The 16,667-nt window shown below is 41.8% G+C and overlaps 1 protein-coding gene across 1 annotated transcript in view; it reads left to right on the plus strand.

The window, feature by feature from the left end:
• The window catches only part of LOC120953254 (uncharacterized), a 135,672-nt gene extending 119,455 nt beyond the window's left edge, over positions 1-16,217 (plus strand). Inside the window, exons 7-9 of the mRNA XM_040373048.2 lie at positions 4,323-4,561; positions 6,810-7,230; positions 8,379-16,217. Of these exons, the coding sequence (XP_040228982.2) occupies positions 4,323-4,561; positions 6,810-7,230; positions 8,379-8,429 (711 nt within the window). The 3' untranslated portion in view covers positions 8,430-16,217. The remainder of the gene's footprint in view (positions 1-4,322; positions 4,562-6,809; positions 7,231-8,378) is intronic.
• Positions 16,218-16,667: the final 450 nt, after the last annotated feature.

Here is a 16,667-nt window from a genome sequence, read left to right on the forward strand (position 1 = left end):
GTGTTATTCTAGCGGAAGATTTTTGTGCTTTTACTGCAGATTGCATAGCTTATACTTTAACAAAATTGGTTTCATTTTCATTATGATTCATTGTTTCTTGCAGATAGCAGTTTACCTTTTTACCAAAAAGGCTCGCTTTATGTTTTAGCTTTACGGTGTGCAAACGCATTGGGAAAACACTGTTTTATAGGGTCACCCGTACATCCTGTAGATATTCCTCGTATCGATTGAGTCACAGCTTTCGTTAACTTCACCTCACCGTCAAGCGATTTTTGGTTCATTGCTGATCTGTACTGGGTACCCTTTTAGTGCCTTCCCATCGCTCGCATTGTTCCTTTATCATATAGCGCGTATATAGACCCGCCGGAAAAAGGGGTTCACCTGTCGTTAAGTATCCTCATTCGATTTAACGACTAGAAATGAAGTCATAAAGCTTTATCGTATACTTAATATGTACGAGGGAAGACTGTATGGCTTATAAGTGAAATGGGCAAGACGGCCTTTTTTGGGGTTGCCCAGTAGTTTTGCTCACGAAAAGGAATATTCCTTTACTGTATTCGGTTCACAATCGGTGAACCCATTCCATAGAATGTTTTATTCTTTGGTCTTTTCATATAAAGCTTATGCCTTCGTCATATTTACAGTGCCATATTACTACTCACAACCATATTCCTATATTTCTGCGTTGCTACTTGGCCTCAGATTGCATAGTTAAATAAATGACAAAATTTCTTTTTTTAAATTCATTTCCCCGTAATCCTCCTTACATCAAGCAATCTATCAAAGTTAACTTGCTCTTGTAACTTGTATGCCCATTGTAATTCGTGTTTTTACTGAAAATTTTATCGCGCAGAGAGCAAAAATCATACCCGAGATTTCAAACTCGCCTCTCGGTCTCACTTTTCCCTCCTGGGGCCCGTAATCCCTGGCCATTTGCGACTTTACTCTTTTCCAGCGGTACCCTTTGCGATCCGGATGCTTTGTGGGCAAAGGTGGCTCAGAATGTTCACCCCCTCTCCCCAAGCACGGTCTCGGAAGTGATTGGAGCAACAACCTTACAGACGCAAAAAAATAGAACTCTCCCCAGCTTTCTCCTTCACCGGTCCCGTCTAGTGCACGTTCTATTGTTCTGTCTTTTGTTCGTTCCTTTCTTCTTCGTTATGCTCTCCGCCCGATCAGCCCAGAGACCTCATGCCGGAGATCATGAGAAAATTAAACAGCTCCAGTGCAAAAATTGTTTTATTTACGTTTCAGATGAAAAGCAACAAAGTATTCCATTTAGCTTTATGCTAGCACTCCCACCGGACCATTCGGTACAACGAGCCAGGCACCAGGTGCGAGGTGAAATACGCGCGCAATTTAAACGGGCGCTGGAAAACTGTACACGCTTGAAGATGAATTGTTTGTGCTTGCTGCTTCTTGTTGCTCCGTTCTGCGGCGAAACCTTCCCGGTGAGCTTTACTCGCTGGCTCCGAAGGGCAAAAGTTACGCCAACGCGTCAGTTGAGATTAAATTCTTTGCCCATTGCTTAAGAAAGTATTTCCACCCTCCTCGCACCTACGGTGCAATAGTTTTTCGAGCGTACCAAAACGGCCCGCCTGACTGTGGAAAGGGCAGACGCCAGCGTTGATGAAAAGCAGGAATTAATTTTTGAATTTAATGAAAATAAATTTTCCATCACACGCTCGGAGCGGGCGGCTATAGTTCATCCCATCAGTTCAGATCCAATCATCTTTGCCATAGCGGGGGGAAAAAAATGTGTATACAACGACAGGCCGACGCTTTAATGGAGGCAAAATTGCTTCTGGCACCTGACAACCATTTACACTTTGGTGCTCCACCCTTCCCTTTTTCGATGGATGCACTTTACGGGTGGAGGAAAATTAAAACCAGCCTTGTCCGTGCCCGTTCCTGCACGATGGAAGATGTTACTGGTCAATGAGATGCCAGTGCAGCAAACTCTCTTCATTTAATCCTATTTTGGATCTATGGTAGAGAAATGAAGACCAAGAACTGCCCTCACACTCTATCCGTACTTAACGCCAGTTAAGGTGCGGATGATGGTTTCCAATCACTCCCAGCGATGAGAAGAAGTAGAAAAAAGAACGGTTTGTTAACAAGATTGTCCCACTTTCTCGGCTACAATCCTATCCAATAAGCTACGTGGCCAATGGTGAGTACCTGGTGTAAATCCCGGTCACTACGGTACCACAGCCCCCGAACATTCCTAATGATTGCCCCGCAATTAATAATTCTCAAATCCTTCCGATCCTTTCAATCGAACGGATGCCTTTAGGGCTCGTGAATGGTTGCTCTGTTGGCCCCTAGCCTGTTGCAAAACCCAAGCACGGCCAGATACTACCATTTCGAACATGGCCCGTTGATAATCGATACCTTCACAGAAAAGGAGTGCGGAAGAAGATTTGCAAAAAAGGAGAAACTACTTTACTGTCTTCCACACCGGATTAGATGGCCTTCACCATACACTTCCACTACGCACCGGAACGGCATAAAGCCAAAAAAGATGCTCCACAACTGTCCTCTCTCGGTCGTCGGTTTCCAGTTAAGCAGATTTTGGTCTCCACCTTTCCCTCTCTCCCAACGCTCCCCATTTTTTTGCCCACGATCGGCCCAATCCCCAAAAACACCCGGGAAAACCACCCGACCAATGAACAAGTTTTGCCCTTAATCCGCATTATGGACGGACCTTTCGCTCCTGCTCATGATCAGGCAATGGGAGATGGGTTCGATGACAGATTTTATGATTCGTTTGTTGTTCGCTAAGCAGCTTGTCGAACGAGATGAGCATCGGGTGAGGACCGTGCACAGAAAAAACGCGACCAAAAGACCAAATTTCAACAGAAGGACTTTTGTTTTTAGCTTCTTTGTTGCTCGCTTTTTTTTTTTTGCTTGCTGTGGCCCCAAAACCGGGCCGGCAAGTTGGCCTTTTTTTTCTCTGTGCAGCAAAAAAGTGGTCGAAAATGGTTTACTCGAAACGATCATTAAAATCGTCCCACCACTCTCCGATAAGGATCGGTTTAATCGACGGAGGAAAATTAAATTCTCTAATACACCAATGTGGAAAGGCTTTCCACAGGCCGTAAAATAGCATCGTGAAGGGATGCCCCATTCATCCCGTCTCACTTTAATGCTGTTTTTCTTCCTCTCTGTCCCTTAACATTGTACATGCTGCCAAACGGTTCCTGGGATTTCGTGCTTTTCCGCTCCCACATATTGTTAAACTTTTTGCGCCTGCCCTTTCTTTTTGCTCCGAAAATGCACCACTCTAGCATTGGGTTCGAGCGAAAGGCTTTTTCACCAGTGCGAAGCTCCACTGCAATGGAGCGTAAATTTGGCTCATTTGCATAATAATGAAGTTTTAATTAAAAGTTACACTCATTCTCAGCACTGGCCTTGTCGAATCTCCTCCCCCTTCTCCGCCCAAGCCGAGCCGAGGCCAAGCGACACTTGTTTGAGTGTGCAAAGTGGCAGGAAGTGAGTGGAGATTTCGTACTCCCGGGCATGCGGAGATTTTCGGCAACGGGGGAACTCTAGGAAATATTTTGTCTGCAGCGTTCGACAAACTTTCGTGGTTTGCGTGCAGTGCGGGCAAATATATTACGAATGGTGGGAAAGACCTACACCGATGGGGGCCAATTTATCTTTTTCTTGGTATGTAACTGAACGGAAGTTTTACAATGCTCTGCTTTTTTGAGTCGAATTTCTGTAAATTTTGTAGTTAAATATTCATATCAAAAAATTTCTAAATGGAAACTGTTGTTTCACCCATATTTAATCATTATATACCTGCTAATGGTGGGGCGGTCCCATGGTACAGTCGTCAACTCGAACGACTCAATAACATGCCTGCCATGGGTTCAAACCTAGAATTTACCGTCCCCCCGTAGCAAGGATTGACTATCCGGTTGCGTGGTAATGAATTAAGTCTCGAAAGCCTGCGTATGTATGGCCGGCATGTCCGCGTTAGGATGTTACGCCAAATAGAAGAAGAAGATACCTGCTGATGTTTGACAGTAGAATCGAAAAGCTAAGCTGATGATTCTAAGGACTTTCAAATGTACCAAACAATTCGCTCCATCTTGTTGTTTCATTAGGCTCTCAAAACGATGCCATTTCTTCCCAATTCCAACCTTGAGGCTATACAAAATAGTACTGCTGCATACTAATTTCGCTCTTCTTCATCCACAAACAAAGATCCATCTTTCTTCTTCCTCAATTTCTAACTCTCCGCCTTGTCTAAGTGTGTGTGTGTGTGTTTGTGCCTTATCCTCTATTTGTTTTACCTTTTTTTTTAATTCTAGCAGCAAATTCAAATGCCGCACCCGTCAGCAATACATCCAGCATCGATGCATGTGTCCGCCGGCCTGCCAGCGAACCACTTTTTGCCCAGTCCGGCCCTGGCCAGTCCGGTCGGCAGCACTGCCGGCGGCAATCAGCCACCGAACCCGCCGCTAGCCGCCAATGCTCCCTGCTCGACACTGTTCGTTGCCAATCTCGGACAGTTTGTATCCGAGCATGAGCTGAAAGAAATTTTCGCTAGGTGAGTTTTCGCCTCTCATTCCCCGTCCCGTCTAACCACTCTTTTTTCCACCCTGTATTGTGTGCCCCCTTTTCCCACCGTCCCCCTTTTTCTCCGTCTCTTTCTCTCTCTCCCTTTCTTTCTCTTGGTTATCCGTTCGTTTGTTTCCATCTTTCATTATCTTCATCTATCAACCTGTTTAACCCCCCCATTCTATAGTGTTGTGATTGTTCTTTTTGGGTTAGTTTTTTTTTCTTCGGGAGTTTGGTTTCTTGGTTTTCAAACACCAGTTGTACCTTCGCCACGATTTATGCAATCGGTGTGTTTTGCGGGCCTATTCAGTTTGGTCGGGCTTTTCAGTTTTTCTTTCCCCCATTTGTTTATCTACTAGCCACTGGCGACTGGTGTATTCCGGAAGACAATCCCAAGTTGGGCTGTCGCTCAAGGGGTAAACGATTAATCTCCGAGAACTCATTGCCACAGCCGAACCAATTTACCGCTTTTATTTTTGACTCCGTTTCTTTCCATTCGTTCTGGCTATTTGTGCGTGGGTTTCGTTTTACTCGCTACTGTTCCGGAGTATTTACCCCTTTTCTTGGTTTAGTTTTTTCCCCCGAGATGATTTTTGCAGAATTTTGTTCCCTTTTCTACCCACCTTAGACAGATAGTCGAAACCAACAGGACGAAAAAACGCAGAGAATTGCATGAAAATCTAAAAAAAAGAAAGTACTCTGTGTCTAACCGTCACAGTCAATTAAAAGTAAACAAAGACGAAAGCCAGGGCAGGCCACTTTTATTCCTTTGCATTATTCACCCAAACGAAAGTTCTTTGAATATTTCTTTTTCTGGGATTTTTCTTCAGTTGTGGCTTATCTGTTGAACTGTTCTGGTACAGCTAAAATGTGAGGTTTTGCAGATGTCTATTTTTATGTTTGAAACAAACTTTGAGATCGATGCAATTGATTGATCTAAGTATTTAAAAATAATACCAAAAATCCCTAACCATTAAACAAAAACAACAACTAATAAATCCAACAAACTGTAGTCAACCCCTTCACCCTTCACTTACTCCATATTTATATACATATATAAATAGATATATTTAACAGAACGCAATTTGTTTCTATATATATATACTGCACACCACGTTTAAACCTATATCGATGAAATATTTCATAAAGAAATTCCGCAAAACTGCATCCCCTGTTCGTTTCACCAAATGTTTAACCAAACACCCAACACATTCACTGCATCCCAACAACTTAGCTCTCTCTCTCTCTCTCTCTGTACGTGCAATGCGATAACTAAACTATTCAATTCTACTACTTTCATTCACTGTTCACTCTCGTGTCCCCTCTTGCTCCGTCTCCCCCCCCCCCCTCCCCCAATGCTCGCCTAGCTAATAATGAAACAACCAAATTCATCCAAACCATCAACAAGTTTTGCTTTCTCCCGCACCCGTCCTCGTTTGAAAGTGAATGATCTGTAAACTCTGTTTTCCTTTAGTGTTTGATTCGGAATGCTTTCGTGGTAACTATTGTTAAATTTATTTTTTCATGTTTTTTTTTCTTCTTCTAATTCTTCTGATTCCAAAAAATCCCTACCACACTCATCTCACGTGCAAAATTACCTTGCTCTATCTCTTTCTCTTTCCCCAACCTTCTCTTTCTTTGTTTTCCGTTTGCTTCGCGTCTTTGCGGACGTGTTGTAATTGGTTTCATCATTTTAAAATTGTTGCTCTTACTCGCCTTACTGTAACTGTTCTGAACCGAAAAGATTTTAATGTGAGACCAGAAGCCACCAAAGAAAACTGGGTACGGAAGAGGGAGGGAAGGGGTGGGCCACCATCACTCTCAGCTCGCTGTTCTCGGTTTCCACTACTAGTATTCGCCTGCCCTGTATGAATGTTTCGAAACAAACAAACAAACAAACAAGCAAAAAAACTACTTCTATTTGAATTATGCACCGTTTCTAACACATACTTCCTTGTTACCTGTTTTCCATTTTATTTCCATCGCAACGACAACTCGTATCCCTTTAAAATTGCTCCTTTTATCACTTTCCCTTTACATCCAAAAAATGTTTGTGTTATTTTCTCTCCTCATTACATTCCTAATTCCTCGATCCATCTCGTATGTGTTTGATTTCCTCCACCTTCTATTGCAAATTATCGTTTAAAAAAAATCGTTTTAAAAACATAAAATTCTGCACAACTATCCCCCACCAACCACCACCAACCACCACCAACCACCAACCACCACCACCACAGTCTGCCTGGCTTCTGTCGCCTTCGTTTGCACACTAAGGGTTCAGCAACAACAACAGCTGCCACCGCCGCCGCCGCCGCCGCCGCTGCTGCCGCCGCCAATATCAACAACCAGAGCATCCTGAACGGCCTATATCGCCACTGCACCAACCATCACAACCAGCTGGCCACCAGCAACGGTACTGCACTCACCTCCACCACCACGCTTGCGAACGGGTCGGGCGGTGGTGCTGCCCCGGTACCGGTTGCGTTCGTAGAGTTTAAGGACGTGCTCAGTGCGGCGGCAGCAATGACCGCTCTGCAGGGCAAGTTTCTCCTGTCGTCGGACCGGGGCGCAATGCGCATCGAGTTTGCAAAGTCGAAGATGGCCGCCGACATACCGTCGCACCAGTTCTACGCACAGAATCACGCGCAGCAGAGAGAAGTATGTTTAATCCCCCCGATCCCTCACTCCATTGCCATCATCATCACCACCACCACCACCACTATTCCTCATCCACGATCAAGGATCGGTTGTTGGCAGTTCGCGGAATTGGGGCAAAAATGTATGAAAATTATGAGTAAAAACCAACCAACAATCGATCCCTCCACCGTTGCCCACAAAACCAACCACAGCCTAGTAGAATATGTAAACATCCACTCACCTCGTGCAATAACGAATGCTTCTGCCATTCCCTTGATTTCGCTTTTGAACATATTTTAAACACAAACAGACACTTTCTTCACACCGCATTGTTCAATAATTCACTCTTTGATTTGCACCGGATCGCAGTATGTTTTCTGAATGAGTTCGAGTTGATGTGATCGTGTTTTTTTTCCTTCTCTCAACACACCGACGCACTCACGTATAAAACACACACACACACACTCTCACACACAACTGCACGAAACCAAAACCAAAGCCAGTTTCAAGTTTTTGCAAATCTTGCACCCGTTTCACTTCACACCGCACCACAATTAGAAACCATTTTGTACAGAGTAAATACTTTCATTTAAAAACCAATGCCCTAAATACCTCTCAACAGGAAAAAAATAAATTCAGATCACAATGGTAGTAAGCTGAAACTGTAAAGCAAACTTTTAGGTTTCATCCACCTTTCCAATTGCGTACAGAAGAAACACCATGCGCCTCCATTTTAGATGAAGCTTTCACTACTCCATCCGATTGTACCGTACTTTGGCCTTTGGGCTAGTTTACACCAAACCGACACCAACGTGCGACATTTTATGTTTCATGTTTTGCATTTTTGTTTTTTTTGTGTTTTGCGTGCCTAAGACGCTTAGGCTCGGTAACAGAAATGAAACGTTTTCCTTATCATTCACTTACCTCAATACACACATACACACGCGTGCAACATATGCGGTGACGAACAGTAGTTGTGTGAGTGTGTTGTGTTGTGTTGTGAGTTGATCGCAAAGATAACAACTGTCACCCTGTACAGCTAGGAAGTTTACCCTTGTTAACCAAAAAAAAAAAACAAAAAACAAACGCCCTTTCTTGCCATCCGCCATATTGCTCATATCGATGTGTTTCTCTCCTTCTCTTCTCTTCCCTTTTCGGTGCGGTGCCAGGGGGGCGGGTTTGGAGCCAAGAATGGAACATCATTTGGGGAAGAAGAGTGAACGAACCGATCTCAGCTCGTACCTAATGGCAACAACCTGACCGCAACAGATGCAACCCGTACCCACCACCAACACCACCGCTACCACCATCGTGAACCATAGCAATCTTGGCGGCAACCAGCAGCATCATCAGCATCACTGCATCGGCAGCACCGGAGGGGCAGCACTGATCGGAGGCGGCATGCATGGCCGCGGTGCACTACAACCTGCACCGCCCGGAGCAACATCAATGGCCGGGCTGGGTGGACAGAATGCGGGACTGTTCACCTTTGCTGTGGCGCCACATCCACGGGCATAGGCGGGCTGCTGCAGAAGGATAATCTAATACAAAGCATTAAACCAAAATAAACACACTGCAAAAAAGGTGTGCCCAAGAGAATAGGAGGAATGGTCGAAAAGAAGTACTAGATGGATTGGGTTAGTGCAACCGCGATCCACTCCATGATGATCCCTGTGATAAGCGATCGAAAAGACGAAAGGACGGATGGAGGCGCAATTTTAGCCAGCAAATGCTTGTATTTGAACCTGCACTGCACGTACAGAAGCACAGACGGGGAAAAACCAAACCCCTTCGAAATGATGGGAGTGTAATTAATCAATCCTACCTAACAGAGCAAGCAAGAGAGCGCAAGCTTACACAGTCACTACATACTTTCCTGAGACACACGCTAAAACGATTACTAAACAAAAACAGAAAAAGAGAATACAAAACAAGTCTAGAGCGATATACATTACGGGAAACGAGCGAACAAGCGCTAGCTAAAACATACATACTAGTTGATCACTTTTTACCAAAATGTGCCCTAAAAAAGGAGTGATGATTCGTTTGCGGGAGGTAGGTAAAGAGGGCAAAGAGATACCACGAAGAAGGTGCGAGCGAGCGTAGAAGGTAAAGGACTAGTCGAGCAATCGAGTTGGGCTGGCAAACTCTCTGGCAAGCGATCATCACTCTACCTAGATTCCAATTTGTTTTTTTCTTATCGTAAAAAATCAGCAAAGGCTATTGTTAACCAACTAACGGCCGATTTTTCCTCTCCCAGCGCACATTAATCTAGCAAACGAAATGAAAAAAAAATGTAAAAGGGACATTCGATCATTCTTTACATCCCGTTTTTTACGCATTACCATCATTTTTAATCCAAACAATCTGAGATATACAAAAAAAAACAAAACCAGAAGGGAAAGAATCTGCAAACAGTTTGGACGAAGGCGCTGGAAAGCATTAGGACACGGTATCGTAAGTCAATAGGCTGAACAACTATGTGATTAGGGTTTCATCACTGCTGTTTGTTTGTTGTTTTTTTTTTTTTAATTTGCTGCTATAGGGGACATATATGATGGCCACCATCTGCCAGAAACAAGCAAGACAGAGCCGAGTAATAAACAAAAGCAAACAACAAAATCCCCATTAGCATGATGAAGTATAACAATGGAAAAAGAAACAAAATGTGAGCAATAAGACACACAATTAATGACGAAGCAGAGCAAAGAGAACGGCCACACGGAATGGCTGCAAAATGAAATACTAGTTAAACCAGCAACAACAAAAATGAAAGGGACAAACGAAACAAAAACTTTGTAAATGAAAATATCAATGCATATCAAGATTTTGAATCGACATTTAAGAAAACGAGATACATTTACTAGTAGCCAGCGGGTACGGGTGTGAAGGCAGAACATACATCTGACGTATTTAGCAAAGTTTTAAAGCAAGTTTGAGAGAATAAACAAACAAACAAAATGTGCGCATAAGCGATAAACGTATATACGAGTAGAGAGGTCAAGCTGTTTCGAAGCAATTCTAGGCGACATGAGACCGAAAACGATAGGTTTTTATGGAAAGGGGAAAGGAAGCAAAAGAGGTAACAACAAAAACGAAAAACCATCAACCATCCCACGTCGATATGGGTCGTTGCTGGGCTAGTGTGGATCAATATTATTCTGTGTTTCTTTCATTTTCTCCCAGCAGATGAAGGATTACATTGATGGAATTACATTTAAATGCCTTTGCTTTGTACGTAATTGTTTCGTAATGTGAATGGAAAACTATTTTTATTGCTAACAACAACAAAAAACACAAGACATTGAATGAATGATCGAGCTGCGTGTGATTAATTATGTGTTTTGTAAGGGTGTGTTAAACTTAGCTGTAACTATCTGGACTAGTTTGCTCTAGCAGCCCTTCGTTATCCTGCACTAACCCCATCCGCCTAAATGTAAGCAATTCATAGTGTAGGACAAAAAATGTTAGGGAAAAATCAAGCCCATACCACCATACAGCTAACTATTTTCAATCAAAAGCTAATTGCTTTCAATTAAAAACAAAAAACTATCATTTGGCAATACAGCAATACAGTTACCTAACTGCGAGAAGAAAAAAGCAACCACTACAGAAGAGAAAAACCAAAGAACAAACACTAAACATACACCCGGATCACGGGCGCGGGCTTGGGAAGGAAAAGGAAATCCTTTCCTTTACCAAATTACCAAAGAGAACATAACTATGGCTATGGTATATGCAGTGTAACAGGGGCTACATTCAAAAGGCTACACAAGACATCCGCACATGCCGTGCAGGGGGGTCAACAAATTAACATACAGATAACCAAAAAGGATAACGGAGTGGCCAGCAAGCAGCAGGTATAAAAAAAAAAACAAAATGAGTAATGAGAGTGTTAATCGTCATACTTGCTTAGAAGCGAGCAACACAAAACAGTAGCAATAAGTAGCGAAACTTTGAAGTTTTTTTTTATTATTACTATTATTATCATTCTACTATGATTATGACGGTTATTACTGTCTTTGGTGAAGCTGTGTGAGGTAATATCTTTAACTCGTAAGCATAACTATAGCGCGTAAGTAAACTCAATTAATCCCAAAAACGAGAAACACAAAACGAGCAAGCTTAACGAAACCATTGAACTAGTGAAACAGAAGAAGGATTAGAGCGGGTTAGCGAGGGAAAACGATTGGCAAAAGCAACTGATGAAGTGCGGGGGGTAGGGGGTACTAGAAAAGAAAGGTCTCTCAAGACCTCAGCGAAAACGGGGAAAGGATTGAAGAAAGGAAGTGTCAGCGACAAAGCAGAACGTAGAAGCATAATCATTCCGTCCAATTCAATGTGTGTAGTTAAGTCTGGCGTCTTGCGTGAGGTACGGAGGGCAATCGAGCGATAGCAAACCAAGCAAACAAGCCGACAATCTAGGCCAGTTTTGAACACATCCGGTTGTCCGACCGGGATGGGAGAAACCGCTAGCGCGGACAAACGAGCGAATCGAGAGGGCAGCACATCGGGAAGCGGCAACTTCCTTCTGACGAGGTCGATCGTTTGCTTCTCCGTGTGCTGCGCCCCTCGGGTAGCTTGACCACATGGGAACTACTGCAAATCATACATATCAATGTTTTATTGGGATGATAAATAGAGTGTACGAAGCTGCACAGCATACGAAGGTCGAGAGGCAAGACATGTTTTTTCGTAGCGTAGTGTTCGAGGTAGACATTGGGACACAGGTGACCACTCTCACTCCCGACTGTGGAACAGAGACGAGCGAATGAAAAACAAAAACCACACCGGATCATCAATATAAACGAGCAAAGGAATGCAAGGAAACGTGCTGAACGACGTTCAGGAGCAAAACTTTGCCTCACAAAGATCATATACATTGATACATATATAGGTAATATACATAACATAACATATTCGTTAGCGAAATCGATCGATTGCAGGCATGATTAATCCGATACCCAACCCAATGTCCTTGCTAGGTTCTAGGGAGCGTTTCGGGCTTTTGTTACACCCTGTTTTACCCCTGTCTCTAAGCGAGTGGGTGTTCCCCGCGTAAGCCACGCTTCAAGCGCTTCAACCTAAACGGTGCGAGCTTCGCTAAAGCGCTTCAGCAGCGCTTCACTTGTTTATGTGTTAGCACATCTAGCACCACGAACAAACGCTTACGACGTGGCGCACGAGAACGTCCCCTTTTCACGAAATGCCTTTCACAACTAGCCTAAGTTCTCTTGATATAGAAAAAAACGTTACGTTATCTTTTTAATGGGGTTTTACCCCCTTTTCCGATGGAAAGCTACGAGGGCAGAGTTGGAGTTCTATTCGTTTGGATGTTTTGTTATTTGCTTTTTCCATCCCTCCCCATTTTATGGCGTTATGGCCTTTATTCGGGTACGGTAGCAAGTAAGTATAACCCACACATAAAACGTTGAAAAAGAACTTAATACAGATGTCGTGTGTATTTGATATGCGTGTATGCTTTATGTGAGTGTGTTTGTATTTGTGCGTGTAGTGGAAGTTGAAGACATATTTCCATGGAAAATGCAGGAAATAATGAACAAACTGCATGCAAATTTGTTAGAAGTCCATTGATTTGCTGCTCTCTTTTTTTTTTTTAATCACACTATGCTGGAGTCTTTGTTTGTCACCTTGTGTAACAACAAACACTAGCTCAGCTAACCAGCCATAATAAGGTGGAGAACGTGAGGCAAACAGCAAATAGAAGAACAGTAGAGTTTGATACCTGCTCTTATGGCTATACTTAGCGAACGTTTGATAGTGAAAACAAAGCCACACAAATAGCATCTGCAAAAGAACAACACTGGAATGCTACATTGGAAGAGCTGCGCACCGTGAGAAAGAGATAACAGCGAGGAGTAAACTGCGCATAAAGTGTGAGGTATACACTTAAAACATTAAACAAATGAAACAAAAGCCCTAGACGAGTATGTTATATGATAAAACAAAATGGTAAATGATACAGCAACAAACAAAACAAAGAAGAAACAATTCACACATATCAATTTCGTGCCCGATCATATTTGAACGATAAAGTAGAGAAGAGAAGATAAAACAAATAACCTTTACTGCTGCCAGGTGAAGGCAACACATTCTTATTAAGGAAGGTTAATATAGTGAAGTAAAACAGTAAGAGTCTATGAAAGCCACTAAACATGTGAAATCAATGGTGTAACAAAATACTAAACTAAGCAAACAACACACAAAAGCAAACAAAAAACAAGCATACATACACACGCAAAATGCAGCAGACATTAAACATTAAAAACAGAATACAACATTGAATTACAAAAAAAAAATCTGTATGATGCAAATGGCAAGAAAGGATGATAAAGGAAGCAAAAAAAAACATTTTAGAATAGTAAACGTTAACGATGTTGTAATGAAATGATGTGTCGTGATGAAAAAAAAAATACATTTATATTCAAAGTTTGATAACAAGAAGAGCAAATATGAACGTAGGCATGTAGCGATAATGGGGATGGAGAGCAACAACAAAAAAAGAAACTTATTAGTAGATATACTGTGAACAAAAACAACAAAGATGAACCGCAACAGGCATGATAGACCTGCCTATGGTATTTTATTGCCTTATATCTTCCCGATGGCAGTAGGCGCGTGTGTGTGTTTTTGCAGGCAAGCGACAGAGATGGACGGAGTGTCATAAGTTCTTGCTTTCTTTTACAAACTACTTTTATTAACCCTTTTCAATTTGGTGATGAACGTGTGATTGGGGTTGAAATGTCTAGCAAAACATAAGAAAAAAAAACGACATAAAGCAAGGAGACAAGAAACAACAAAAGACTTCCTTAGCACAGGAAATGCGAAAATAGAGAGAGAGACTAACTTTTTAACTGCTCCCCCGAAAGGCGAAACGAATGCAAATGATTCTGACAATCAAATCACACACACACTTTTCAATTTGTGCGCACCAAACCAAACACACGTACAAAGTAATACGAAGCACCGTTACATTCGCGCTAGGAAAAAAAGACATTTCAATGCCAGCTCAAAGCAGTCCAGTGCGAGAGGAGCGCAATGGCTGCACCGAATGGTCTCTTTGTCGCAAGGAAAGCCTCTTGAAGCAATGCCACAAAACACACACACACACGCATCTGAAATGAAAGTAAATACTTTATGCCCTACCAAAACGGAAGCTCATTTCGATTCGTATTCCTTTTTTTTTCTTAGCTTTTCTTTTGCTAAAATTATTTGAATCGCTTCGATCACAACAGTAAAAGGGATGTTTTTTTTGCTGTTTTTGTTTTCAGTATATAGCCAAGCGGTTGAAGAAAAAAAAAGAAAGAAAGGATTAACCAAAGATGTCTATTGTATATTTGTGCGATTAAATTATCCTCTCTCTCTCTCTCTCTCTCTTATTTATTACAGCCCACGCCTTATGTTTGTCCTTCATCCCAGGAGCTAATTTATTTATAACAATCGCAAGCAATCTTATTTCGTACCTTTAGTTTCCTTATGAATTTTGTAGTCTTGCAAAAAAAAAAATCCATTCCAATTGCGTTGATGTACTAGTGGGTGTTGTTGAAATAATATTTATTACTAAAGAATCGTGTACCATTCGTGGTAGAAGCGGTACGCCGAATATTAGGTTTATTAACATTATTTAGATAACTCTCTGCTTTAAACCATATTATTCAACTACCCCTTCCCATCCATAGCAGGTTCATCATGCTCTTGAACGTTTGGCAAGCGCCCATTGAACAATTAACAGCAAAGCAGAAAGCAGTAAGAAACAATGAAACAAGTAATAACAACCATACTATGCATACAGTGAAAGCAAAATTATATATATATACAAGTAATTATATATACACTTATTTAGATATATACTATGTAGTACAATCGAGTGTAATGGTAATCCTAGCGAAATGAGGAGCAACATCTTTCAAAAACAAAACCACACACAAACAACACAGCTATAACAGTAAAGAAACGCTCGATGGTTAAAAACACAATGTTGCGAAATCACCAAAACCACACTGCTATACCGCTGTTGCGTGTGAAGTTTGTACAGTTTTTCTGGCTAACACAATTTTCCTAACACAAGGCAAGCAGGCAAGTTTTAATCTTTATATTGTACGGTCACAAACTGCGGACAAACACAAACAAAAAAAACTCTAACCAATCAATATCTGGCATCACAAACAAAAGTATATAATATGAAATACCCCCAACCACTCGCCCTCAAACTCCAACCACTCGTTACAGTGTTATTCTATCTATTTGCAAAATTGTCAAAAGTCGAAAACAACAGCATAATTTAAGCGCAACATTCATCCCTCACACACAGTGAGTGTCTACTTGCCAGGTTCTAACAGTACACAATATGAGAGAAAAAAAGTTGGCTGATTTTATGCGTTTACCTATATCGTATTCTACTAGCCCCACTCTCTCAACGGAAGACATAAAAGAATATGCTAAGCAAGAGGGATGAAATAAATGAGGGAATGAAATAAGCAAAAGACAAAGAAAGCGCTATCAACAACAAATGGAACGATAATAACAAACTCACTTGTTTTGTTCATACACGTAAACAGATTTGATATAGTAAATTTCTAGAACGAATAGCATCAGCGTATGGTATACCCGTGGGGGTGATAGAAGGACCGTAAAACCTTCTAATAGCAAATAACATACTGAGTAAAGGGCAATCTGAAGTGAAGGAAAATGCTTCAAATGCTAAGTACGTACGGCGCAAATGCAAGTACAGATAAATATCTCTGCTCTGCATACAATTACATAAGACAAAACGAACAACAAAACATGAAAAAATGTTACTAACGCAAGTAAATGGAAACCTAATAAATCTAATCAGGAACTGTGAAGCAAACAATGAACCACCATAATGTGAGTAGAGCTACCGAAAAAAACAACAAAACGTCATGAAATCAGGAAACAGACTAAACAGTCTAACTAGAGACAAGAAGAGAAGAGAACAAAACAAGCCGAAACCACTAGCACAGAAAGCAACATCGAAACGGATCAATCGAAACGTATTACCCAAAATGGACGCAGTCTTAAGCAATAGTAGCAGTAACACACTGTCATTTTTCGTTTCCCTGTGTCAAAATAGTTCCCAACCTACACCACTATTTGTATCTACTAAACCTTATGTTTGCAGCACGTTTTCTGACGCACGTTTGATGGCACGATCACTATCACAAAGGGGAAAGTTCAAGCAAAACGCATAAACCACCAAACAACCAGAATGTCGCACACAATGATCCAGTTTGTTGCTTCACTACCTGAATGGATTGTATCTGATTTTGACTCGCTTTGTTGGTAGTACGTTTTTTGTAGGCTTTAATGTTTTCTGTTCTCTATTACCGCTGAATAAACCACAATTTGCACTTCCGGACTCGGACAGCACGCTCTGTACCGGTCAAAATAAACCACAGCGGAGAGAGTAGAGGCTC

The sequence above is a fragment of the Anopheles coluzzii genome, chromosome 2 (genome assembly GCF_943734685.1).
Source record: "Anopheles coluzzii chromosome 2, AcolN3, whole genome shotgun sequence".
Taxonomy (NCBI): Eukaryota; Metazoa; Arthropoda; class Insecta; order Diptera; family Culicidae; genus Anopheles; species Anopheles coluzzii.